General features: G+C 42.4%; 1 protein-coding gene across 1 annotated transcript in view; it reads right to left on the reverse strand.

Annotated features, from left to right (window-relative positions):
- The window catches only part of man1a1 (mannosidase, alpha, class 1A, member 1), a 110,541-nt gene that overhangs the window by 70,841 nt on the left and 27,214 nt on the right, over positions 1 to 12,486 (reverse strand). The window contains exon 2 of the mRNA XM_015947565.3: positions 6,483 to 6,579. Coding sequence (XP_015803051.1) covers positions 6,483 to 6,579 — 97 coding nt within the window. The remainder of the gene's footprint in view (positions 1 to 6,482; positions 6,580 to 12,486) is intronic.

Here is a 12,486-nt window from a genome sequence, read left to right on the forward strand (position 1 = left end):
GAGCACCTGGAGAGAACCCACGCATGCACAGGGAGAACATGCAAACTCCATGCAGAAAGATCCCAGGCCAGGAATCGAACCCAGGACCTTCTCGCTGCAAGGCATCTAACCACTGCGCCACTGCGCAGCCCTGGGTATATTATACCACAGTTAAACAAGCATCTGTGCAGGATTTAAACTAACAACCCAAATCAACTTCTGGCAGAAACTGTAGTTGATCCAAAGAGCTGCTAGTCTCCATGTTCCCAAGAAGGAAACAAAACAGCACTTTTAGTACATCAGTTAAAAACAGAAGCATCATTTATTTTAATTTTTGCTAATTAAGGTATAATTCTAAGTCTATTGTTCCTGCATTTACAATCTAATGCATATTTATCATAATTAATGTGCAATAAAGTACATATTTAAGGGGAATAGGAGAACTTTGGGCTTATTTCTGCATTATTCTATCTGAATAAACAAAGAGGTTGCATCACTCCAGGTGAGAAGAGGGTCTGACATGAGCATAGTGGAAAGGCTGCAGGAGACAGCAGAGGAGTATGTGTAAAAAAAAAGAAACCATCACAAAAATCTAGGTAGCATCTGTGGCAAAGCCTGCCATTCATCCAACAGCCTTTTAAACGCTGCAGGCAGGGCCGAGCAGATAACCTCAACTGCAAAGCCTCAACGTCTCAGGAGGAGATACACGGGTCTCTCACTTCTTCACACTGCCTGTAGCTACGGAGTCGTCCAAGCGTCCAGAAAATAACCGTGGTTTCAGGACAATGTCAAAGTGCAATCTGAAGAGGCTAATCCCTGCTAGCAGGGCTGCGAGGGCAGGGCATTTTGTAGAAAAAGCAAAAGTGAGGAAAGGAAAGGTCTATTCTCAAAATATTTTATAGCTTTTTACACAAACCAGCTTGTTTCAGTTGTCTTTTTTGGAGTTCTGATGCTGTAATTGACTAACTAAATATATACATAATAATGTAGTATAAGATTATTTATTCTAGTTTCTGTAAAAAGCAGCTAGATATCTATAAATGGCTGTGCAAGATTACAATTTTGGGGGAAAGCACAACTTTGGCAGTTTTTCAGCCCATGTGGTTGTTTTCTAACATCCAAATTCGATTTCTGGCTGAGCCTGTTGGCTAACTCCAGAATCACAACAGGTTGGGACCCCTCGTGAATGCAAAAACAAAGATGTACCTGCTCCGTGGGCGAGTCTCGACAGCTGCGTTGAGAGCTCAAACACGGAGATGGAGCAGAAACAATAAGAGGAGAGAGATGCCATCAATGCCTGCAGCTGTATTTCATTTTAGCAAACACAATAACTCCAGGGACGGGATCCGAAAACGGCCTCGCCTGCTTTTCAAGATTTCGGTTTAAAAATACACGTTCTTTATCGGATAAACCTGATTAAAAGTCTCCACACAAACGAAGATGAGTTTGGTTTGATGTTTGGTGCCGGAGCAACGCGACAGCCTCCAAACGGGAAGGACATTGTGATAAACTTCGTCACATTGAGCTGCTGTTAAAAGCTGATCAACAGAAGAACAGCGGCACTGATACCGGATTTAGAGCAGACTACATCCTTTCATTCATGTCTGGCTCCTTCATGTTGAAGTGTTTGGGTTAAGAACGACTCGGTCGTGTTGCTGGGTGACGCGGACCCAGATCATGGTTGGCCACCTGCCAAAGTGGTGGATCGAGATGATAAACACGTCAGACTGCCAAGATCTTAGCGGGATGAATGGCTGCTGGTAAATTTCCACCCTGGGAAAGAAATTAATTCTTCATTCATCCTGAAACATCAAATGTAAAATGGAATTTATATAGACTTTTTTTTTCGATTAAGAAGTAAATCTGAAACAATTAGCTGCAACTCGTCTTACTAATTCACATTTTAATCCTGCAACATTTCCCATTTTCCCTCAAAACTTCCATCTTTCTTATATTGATGGTATTTTCTAAACTAAATTTACATTTTTAAACGTGCTCAGACTTTTTCTGGGGGAAAAATGCAGTAAATAAAAAATATATAGTTAATATTACATTAGTACACCCCCGAGTTGAATCAAAACACACCACAGAAGGAAGCAGCTGATGGAACAGCTGGCGTCTGATACCAAGGAGCATTACTCCTTCAGGGAACGACCACAGAGGAAACACATCCCTCTCCAAAAGTTTATCCCATCTGTAGCTCTGTTCCAGTCAAAGGCTTCATGAAGAACACACCGATCCACCACAGCATTGCAACTATTAAAATACTACATAAGTACTACTTATTAACTCCAACACTTCCGCTGACAGAAAAAACACATCCTACAGTCGAGCTAAAGAGCTTTGAGAAGCAGACTCTGAGCTGGGCTCTGACTTCTCAGACAGATCATCAACAGGAAGCAGGAGAACGCCAGCACGGATCCACTTCCAAGGTTTGAGTACAAATAGTTTAGTGTAACCGGTTTAAGTAAAACCTGTTAGCAGAACACCTCATGAGCCACTGGATGGATGCGTGTCTAGAATCAATTCTATTCAAAATGGCCTCTGTAGCAAATTAGTCCTATTGAGCTGAAAGTTCACGTGGAAACAATTTGTTTACCACTGGGGGAATGTGCTAATCTCAGAGAGATTGTGCAGAATATCAATGTAAAATTCTGAGACTATAAATCACATTTATTTACGAGTATCTCCCAGTTTCCTCTCAGAGTTAAATACTCAACTTTTTTTACCTGTATGAATAATTATTTAAAGCCAGTATATATGTCTATCATTTATTAACCATTAATTTTTGATTAATTCAAGTACAAAAAACTCTCGTGGCTTGTTCGATTTGGCAGCTCCGTTTGCTGAAAATCATGTAAATATATTCAGGTTTGGAAAGTAACTTGTACTGTCTGATCACCTAAAAGGTCAGGCTAATATTGATGTTACACACCGTGTTCTGTAACAGCTGAAGAAGGGCGTGACGAGACCCTGAGATGAAGACGTCGTGTTTACTGATAGAAGTGAGTCTGCAGGAGCGGCCGACTAAAACTTGTTTACTTTTCTAACGAACAGACAGGACGGATGAACAGTTAGAGAGGAACACAAACAGGCAGCAGAACAAGCTAATCTAATCATTAGTATTCATAGACCAGCATTCCCCTCTCTCCCTGCATGTACATACGGTATTCCAATAATGAAATGGTTGAAGGAATTTACACAAAGCTGATTGAATTTCCTCATTAAATGCAAGAGGGGCATCATTAATCATGAGCGTGGAGTGAGAGGTCTCAACTTGGGATGACTTTGGCAACATTCAACACAATTTAGATTCAGGTTTTCTAAGCAGCTAGAAGCAGAAATCACCACAGAGGAAGATCTTTGGTTTGTTTACAAAGTGACCTGATGGAGAGGAAATGCCGCCACAACTGGACCCAATCAGAGGCTTTTACTGACATTCTGACAAAGAAAGGTGTCTGGGATTTATAACTGTTGATTTCAAAAGCAGCTGTTGTGCTGCTTACATGACCACTAGGGGGTGGTAATGTGCCAAATATAATTTAGCACAACACTTTCTCCAGTCTTAAGTCTTATTTTGAAAGGTTTACAACGTGGAAATGTTATTAGTGAGCTACAACCTTTCCTGCTACAATTCACGCACACCTCCAGACTCCGATCTACTGCACAAGTAAAAACAGGGGAACACAAACATCCCTGACTAGCAGAATTAGCGGAAATGTGTGTCCTGCAGTTCTGCTCTGTCGGAGGGTGCTTTCAGCTGCAGGACTTGTAAGTAAAATGTAATCACTCCAAGTTTTCATCCTGAAGCAAAAACTCAAAAGAGCGAATAGTTCTAGATCACAAAGCATTTGCTTAAATTAGCCGTCCTAAAAATAAACGTAGTATTGAATCAGAATTGTGTTGTAATGGACCAGTGCAGCTCAGCACTTTATTTTTGGCATGAAAAGCAGGAAACTGTTTGTTGTGTTCACAGGTTTGTGCCACCTTAATTAGCTCTGTATGAGTAAAGAGCAAAATAAACACACTGTGGACGCGTAAATCGCTGACACTCATTTTTTTATTTGTGCGTTTGTGCTGCGGGAGCTGGGGATGCTAACATTTCAGTAGAAACTGAAGAATCACACCCAATTTTGTATTTTCTTAACAACACCTATCTCTGATCCTGAGTAAGTGTGAAATAGTAAAATTCACATATGTAAGAAGCAATAAAGCAGAAGCTAATTTATACTTTTAGCTGTGATAGAAAACAACAGTGAGCTTTTTAAACTCAAAGAACCAATAAGATGTTTTAAGTTGCTGCTTTCGGACCTGTTATGGAAGAAATATCTTTGTTTTAAATCGCTGCTGTCCACCGGGAGTTACCACTTAAATTAGTCAACGTGTTTTTATTTCTTCTCATTTATGGCCAAGAAAGATAAAGTTTCGAATCAATTCCACCACCTCAACACCTACCTGTGAAATGATATGTAAACAGTTTACCAAAGGGTTCCTGTATAAGTTGTGGTTATATCTTTTCCAGAGGCTGCGAGGCCACAACCATTAACTTCTCTTTTCAAACACATTATTTCCATCATCCATCCACTGGCTCCTTCCGGCTCTTGGAGAGTACAGATGATTTTTTTCCTCCTCTCCTCCCTATCTCATCCCAAGGCTCTTTGGGTGTACAGCGCTTCTGCATTTTTTCTGGAAACTGGAAATTATTAAAAATGGACTGGTCAGTTGGTCAACGCGATTGACTAAATTTTTTCAACGATGGGAACGAGAGAAGGGGCTCCCGGATGCTCCTCTGAGACAGAGCCAGTTGGGCATATCATGGGCATATCATCTGCCTCTCTCAACTGTCTGTAGAGGATTCTGAGGACGTCTGGATATTCGTGGTGTTGGTGTTGGGATTCCTGCTGTTTGGCCTGAGCGGTTACCTGGCTTACCGGAAAATTAACGAGCTTTCGAGGAATATTGGCTCAATCCCGAAGCTCAGGGATGGATTACACCGCGCTGTAAACGCACAAACTCATAATTGTCGAGATGAGTCATAAGATTGGAACTTTGGCTGACATTCAGGCTCTGGCACAGAAGGTTGATTCCATCAAGGAGCGAGGTGACGGGACAGCATGGTTGGGAATAGATTAATTACGCCAATATTGGATCTAGAGGGGTTGGAGACCAACAGAACTTTAAGACATAGAGGAAATTATCTGTCTGGCCCCCAAAACAAGTTCTTATCTGAATCTGGTGCCCTTGAGCCTGTGAGGCTGAAGTGAATACTCCCTCTCAGAAGAAATGTGGAATGCTGCCGTCGCCATGGTAACTGTCTCCCTATCCCAGCCTGGGCGGGACTGCGACTGGTGAAGGTCGTTGAATCATTTCCAGGAGTCTCTGTGCTCTCTAACCCAAATATTTCCCTCCCCTGACCAAACGGAGGTGTCGAGCGCTGCTTATCGTGGCTGCATGCACTGATGTGAGGATAGTCCCCAACCCTACCTCCCCACCTAGTGGACACTTATGTTGTGTAATGTCTGAAGTCTGTTGCATTTCGGTCTGAGGTGTGTTTTGCATAGCAAAGCTGCCCTCCCTGTGGAGTGTAACTCTGAAGTGCCTTTTTTCCCCTCCACCTGACTCAATCCTCATGTAACCCCTCTGATCTCTATTAAGGTAGCGCGACTCGGGTTGCGAATGACCACAGTCACCAATTCTTGTCATGTGTCTATGCCTATGTATGCAGGTCTGATCTCAGAATTGTGTGCACTGAAACTCCAATTTCCCTCTGGGATTAATAAAGTATCTTTGAATTGAATTGAATTGATATCACTTACTTCTGTTCAGCTCAGATCCATTTCACATTCACTCCTCTAATTACAGGCGTTTTTTTTCCCATTAAATTACCTTTGTAACATATAGTTTTACAGAAAGGAGGAAAACACAAACAGTAAAGGTCTAGTTTCCAACGACAACGCTGCACCTTGGTAATGGAAGGCGACATAAAAACAACAACGTGGAGAAAGCGTGTGGGTGTTTTATATTGTCTCCTTATCAGTTTCTTCACACATGAATGGTATTTTATCAAAGGCGCTGCACTAAACTGAGACGTATGCCAGACAAGCACGAGTCCCTGAGGAGGTGATCACTATTTATAATCACGTCTGTGAGATTATTCTCCAAGTTTGAGTGGAGACATGGTTGTACTTTAGATCCTCTGACTGCAGCTCAGGTGTTGTTTCCAAACTTAAAGGCAGACAATGGCAAACACTGCTGCACTCATTAACACCACAGCTGCTGACAACTGGGAAAACGCACAAATATAAATATGAAAAAGTTGACATTTAGAGTCCTGCGTGGATGGATGACTCTAAGTGACGGCCAATTTGGCTGCTAATCTAAAGGCCAAGGCTGCTGGTGGCAAGGAAACAAGATCAATCCAGTCTGTGTGTGTGTGTGTGTGTGTGTGTGTGTGTGTGTGTGTGTGTGTGTGTGTGTGTGTGTGTGTGTGTACTCTCGCTCACCAAATAGATTGCTGGAGTGGCCTTGTTTGGAGACAGGCCTGAGCTCATTGGAACCCCAGGCGTAGCGCCGGTAACCGTCCCATGCGTGCTTCATCATCTGACAGGTGGGAAGAAACGGAGAATGAGGAAGAGGGACAAAAAAACAGGGAAAAATAATCTGAGTTCAATGGATAATTTACTTAGAGTTATTGCAACAACATATACACTCACTTAAATTCATGATTCAGTTCAGATCTTGTTTTTTTAAAATGTGTTTTAAAATAAATAAACTCTCTGAAAAGTACATTTCCATTTTTCTCCCAGGGAAGCAGAACCTGAAATGTTTTGTCTTATTCATAAATCTACATGGTTAGTTAGTGAGTGAAACAGCTCCACAACTAAACTAACGGTTGAAATGTAACTGCTAAAACTTATGAGTTTTATTAAAGGAAATGATGGATATAACTGATTTTGACATCACAGGGTTATTGATGTAACAGTGTAGGTGTTTGTTTAGACGGAGGGTCATCACTTTGATCACATTTTAGAGTGGTGAAGAAAGACCTTTTATCTCATCTGTAACTTCCTGAGACAAGAGGAAGGTCCAATAAATTGTTGATTAGGTTACCCCGGTCAGCTGATTCTGAAGAATTGTGTAAACTTCTGGGTGTGTCTTCCTAAATAAAAGGAGCTCTAAGGCTTTGCCTAATTGTGAGAGCACACTGACCTGGCCTCTGGTGTGTATTTGATTTCGCTCACCCTTTGCAAAGTTCGTTTGATTGTTGTTTGATGGTTACAATTTCCAATGATCTAATCCCTCCGTGTATGCTCTGACTTTTTTGAGGTAATTTGGAAGAAATATAGAAATTACCCAACAGGAAAACTGTAGTTTTGGCCTACTTGTAGCAACCCTTAGAGTTCAGTATTAATTCACTGCCATAAAACCAAACGTGAAACTAGTCTCCTCACTGTGCGGCCTTCTTTTTAACACCTTCATCTAAATGCTGAAATGTCTCCTCAGCCTTCTTTAGTTTCTACAGGAGTGGTTCATCACTAAATCACACAACTCAGCTGTGTTCATAATCTAGGGACTGCAGTAGCTCAGGAGATGGAGCGGGTTGTCCAGTAATCGAAAGGTTGCTGGTTTGATCCTGGCTCTGACCAGAGAATCCTGTTGTAGCGTCCTTGGGCAAGACCCTTACCGGATCAGTGGGGCTAGTGTTCGGAAGGGCTTGCCTCAGTCTGTGCGCCCCAGGGCAGCTCATCACCACCAGTGTGTGAATGTGTGTGTGAATTGTGTGAATGACTGACTGTGTTGCGAAGTGCCTTGGGGGGTTGTAGAGCCCTAAGAAGGTGCTATACAAATGCAGGTCATTCAGCACCAGGTATGTCAGCTCTATTTTTCTAACCCTAACCCTAACCTACAGGAAGTATGTTTAAACAAACCCAGGTGGTAACTGTGAACTTCTCCACTCATCAGTCTCTTTAAAACAATGCCTTGCTCAGTTTCCTGCAAAAAATAAAAAATTTTTGCACTGATTCCTAAAATATGCTGTTAAAGTCCTTCAATTAGCCAACAAGAGTCACTATTTGATCTTAATCAAATGCTGGCTGGAGGCTTGATTGCAACACTAGAATGAATTCTCAAAGTAAAAGGTCGCCAGTCATTTTAGGCTTAGGTGTCTCTGCGTGTGTCTGCTGGGTTAATCTGGGTTGTACAGCACCAACCCAGAGCTCACTAAAACCTTCCTTTAGATTAAACACTAAATCCTTTTATCCTCCACCTTCAAACGGACCTTCACTCACAGTTCACTGCTTCTGTTTTCATGTCATAAACGAGTGTTTCCGTTACTAGAAAGTCTGACTCCAGCCTTATCTCCGCATCAACAGCAGACCTGACGCTCATCGGTCAGCAGACACCGTGTAGTGGTTCACACCCTCTCGCTTCCTGTTTCAGCCGTTCAGTTCCTGCAGGTGTGTGTGCTCAGTACTGTGTGCATGTGTGGGTTTACACGAGCAGCTACTTCTGGTATTGCTGCTGACTCATTGTTACTTTGCTCTTTTAAGGACCGGCACACGCTGAGAACAACAATAATTAAAGGTAATTATGTGTAATGACTGGTACAAATGGTCACAGCAGGTAGTAAACCAGTAGGTCAACGATTCTGAGTCATTGTGACTTGTTGTCTGGGAAACCAGAGTTATTAAATGTGAGATAGAGTCAGCTGTTAAACAACAAAATGTCCATTTAGCAAGTTCAGTCAAGCGGGAAAACTGGACGTGTTGTTACACCATCACCCCAAACCTCAAAGCTACTGTGTTCATGTTAATACAAGCAAAACACACTAATTTTACACACTTTTAGACTTTAAATACCCAGATAATTTATGCTTCAAGATTTAGCATTTAGCTAAATTAATGACCAGCCTAGAGCATGAATGCTAATCCACGCTAAACAATAACCATGTGGAATTGTTTTCTTCCAGAATAATAATTCCCAAATTATTCAGCTAGTTTAACAAGCATTATGTGAATTCCTGGATTTTGAAGGATATCAGATTGATCCAAAACGGATATTGGCAGAATAGGAAATCAGTATCGGCACCTAAAAACAAGTCTTATTTTCTGATATTTGGACATCTCACCTCAGATTGCTTTAGCAGCTAGCACTTTAGCCCATGACATCCCATAAACACAGAAAGAAATTAGATTGTGCTGAATGGTTAAAGTAAATGGGAGAGTTGAGTGACTCACACAACCAAACATCTCACTCACTCGCTCATTTTAACCGGCTGCCTCGAGCTCGTGCCTTTCTACAGTAGTCACCAGGTCAGAGGCGGGAGACACCCTTGACAGGTCTACAGTCCATCCCAGGGACACACAGAGGCACACAACGAGTCACACAATCACCCACAACTAAGGACAAGTCATGTTGTTAACCTGTACTGGGTTTAATGCTCAGGATCACTACGTGTTGACTCTAATTGGATTAGCTACTTGGGATTTTGGAGGATTATTGGGATCTGGTGGCTGAAGCTATTTCAAATGTAGAATTACTCTCAGTGCATGTGTTTGAAGTGGTGCCATGGTTTTCTGGGGCACTATCAATCCAGTTATCAGAGACTGATCCACACCACCTCTCAACATCTAAATACTAAACAAACCTGCTTAGTATAACCCTCCCACTGTCCTAAAGGGTGTGACCCCGCGAGGAAAGTTGACCATGGAGCAAGGTTGATGGTTTATCCCTTGGGTCCATGTGGCAGGGTTGAGGAGTGAGCACCACCTCACCCCTGCCACATGGACCTCAAGGGATAAACCATCAATCCTGCTCAATGGTCAGCTTTTCTCCCGGGGTCGCCCATAAAGACAGTGGAAGGGTTAAAAAAAAAACGAAAAAACTCTAGATATCAAGATTCATTTCCTGGACTCGTGCTAAGCATGTCATGAAATCCAACTTCTGATCAGCAGAAAGTCCATTGAGACCTTGTTTGCATGTCCTTGGAATGAAAACTTGCATTGATTTAATGCATACTTTAATACCGCTGGCACACACACACAGAGACACACAGACACAGACACACACACACACACACACACACACACACACACACACACACACACACACACACACACACACACACACACACACACACACACACTTATGCACACTTAGTGACGATAGCAAATCATTAACTGTAGTGCAAAGATCAAGGGTTAATGACCCCAATTGCTCCCGAGTGTTTTAAGTAATTTGCATCTGAGAGAGTGTGTGTAAAACAGGGAAAAGGTTGTGTGTGTGCACGTGTGTGTTGAGACTGAAGCTTTAACTGAATTCTTCAACTATCCTCCTGAAGCAGGTAGATATTGTGTATATTGAGTTGTGTGTGTGAGACTAGGCAAGAGTGTGGTTTGGTGGTTCCATGGTAGATGAACACTGCTGACAGTCAAACACACACACATACGGATCTGTGCCCGACAAAGCACGACAGCGAGTGCATGTGTGGCAGAGGCAGGTGCTTGACTGCTGCATTTCTTGCACATCAATAAGTCCAGGAATAAAGATAGAGAGAGATGAGAGGAGAAGGGCTGAGTCACCAGAAACTAAAGCCCTTTTCTGACTTGCTTCTTAGGCCCTGTCCACACGTAGCCGGGGATCTGCCAAAACGTAAATATTTTTCTACATTTTGGCCTGTCATCCACACGAAAACGGAGTTTTGTCACACGAAAACGGATCTTTTTAAAAACTCCGGCCAAAGTGAAGATCTGCGTTTTCTCTGTTTTGGGTGTCTGCGTGTGGACGGACAAAACCAGAGTTTTAAGGTCCGCAACGTCACTTTCCGCGACAAAAAATGCTGACATCACGTGTGCAACCTGTGTTTACACTAGCCGACAGCATGGATGCCCTCAGAGCTGCGCTCTGTCACTACCCGATCCATCAATTGTCCAAGCGCTTTTTGCTTGTTTGTTTTTGCAAGCGGAATTACTGCTCCTTGCGGAAGACCACAGACGAAGGACGAGGTTAAGAATGGGGGAAGTTCTGCCGCCTACAGGTCTGGCATGTCCTTAACAACGTATTTATCCGAGTACGTGTGGACAGAGTTTGTTTTTAAAACGCGGTGATGTGGATGCAAGTTTTTGGAGGGGCGGATATTCGTTTTCAAAAAACCCCGGCTACGTGTGGACTAGGCCTTAGTCACACACACCTCTAGATGTTCCTGAGAAGGTGTGTGTGTGTGTGTGTGTGTGAGTGAGTGAGTGAGTGAGTGAGTGAGTGAGTGAGTGAGTGAGTGAGTGAGTGAGTGAGTGAGTGAGAGAGAGAGAGAGAGAGAGAGAGAGAGAGAGAGAGAGAGAGAGAGAGAGAGAGAGAGAGAGAGAGAGAGAGAGAGAGAGAGAGAGAACAAACACCTGCAGTTTTCCAAGAACAAACAGCTAACTAGCATTAACTCAGTGATATTGCAGATGACTCCATCTAATGCAGTGGTACTTACTCCTGGTCATGGAGAACAGGTCTCCAACATGTTTTAGTTTCAACCCTGCTTCTAATTTCAATCAGCAGGAGATTAACAGGCACCTGAAGAACTGCAGCGCAGATGATTCAGCTAATGAATTGTGTGTGTTGGAGAACGGAAGCAAGGAAAACATGCTGGATGGATACCGGCTCTCCAGGACCAGGAGTGAGTACCACTGATCTAGAGAGTAGTATTAGTTGTTGGTTCATTTATTAGATGTTCCTTTGGTCAAGACCCAAATGTCATGAGCATATGTAAGGATTGGAAAGTAGAAAAACCAGCAACTTTGCCTTTGGACTCTGATTCTTCTTCCCCAAAACAAACAAAGCAACACCCTCATCCCTGCAGAAGAAACCACCCAGCCCCCACCCATCCATCTACTCATCCATCCTACCATCGCTCATGAACAAGAGGCCAGGATACTTGATCTCCCTCACTGAGAACCATCATCTCACACTCACACTAGGCTACAAGACAGAGCATGAAGTGGTCAACGTGAGAGAGTTCCATTAAAACGGTCACTATGGAAGTCTGATCCACTATTCTCGGTGTGCTCCTACTCCGATCACACCTTTTGCATCTGAAAACTGTCCAAGCATGTTTTTGTTAGAAAAAAATATATAAGAAAATGAAGCAAGTATGTAGTAATAATATAAAAAAAACTGTCCAAACCTATACACAGAACAAGACAAATGAAGCAAACAAAGAAAATAAGATAAAAAGAAAAGTTTGTGTACATTTTTCATGAAACTCTGATAAAAGCTTAATGTCAGCAATAACAAACCAATGAGACAGAGAGGAAATAGATTAATATCAGCAGGAAGACAAAGTTCTCGGACGGCAGCTGATGATTTTTCCCTCAATAATCAAGTCAACTTTTAACTGAACTGATTCTAGTAGATAAAAACAACTGATGTGAATCAATTACTAGCCACAAGCCAAGCTGTGAAGAGAAAACTGAAATTTTCTAAAGAAATATTTATGACAATATCCATTTAGTATTAAATCAGTTC

Source organism: Nothobranchius furzeri, chromosome 2, assembly GCF_043380555.1.
Source record: "Nothobranchius furzeri strain GRZ-AD chromosome 2, NfurGRZ-RIMD1, whole genome shotgun sequence".
Classification (NCBI taxonomy): Eukaryota; Metazoa; Chordata; class Actinopteri; order Cyprinodontiformes; family Nothobranchiidae; genus Nothobranchius; species Nothobranchius furzeri.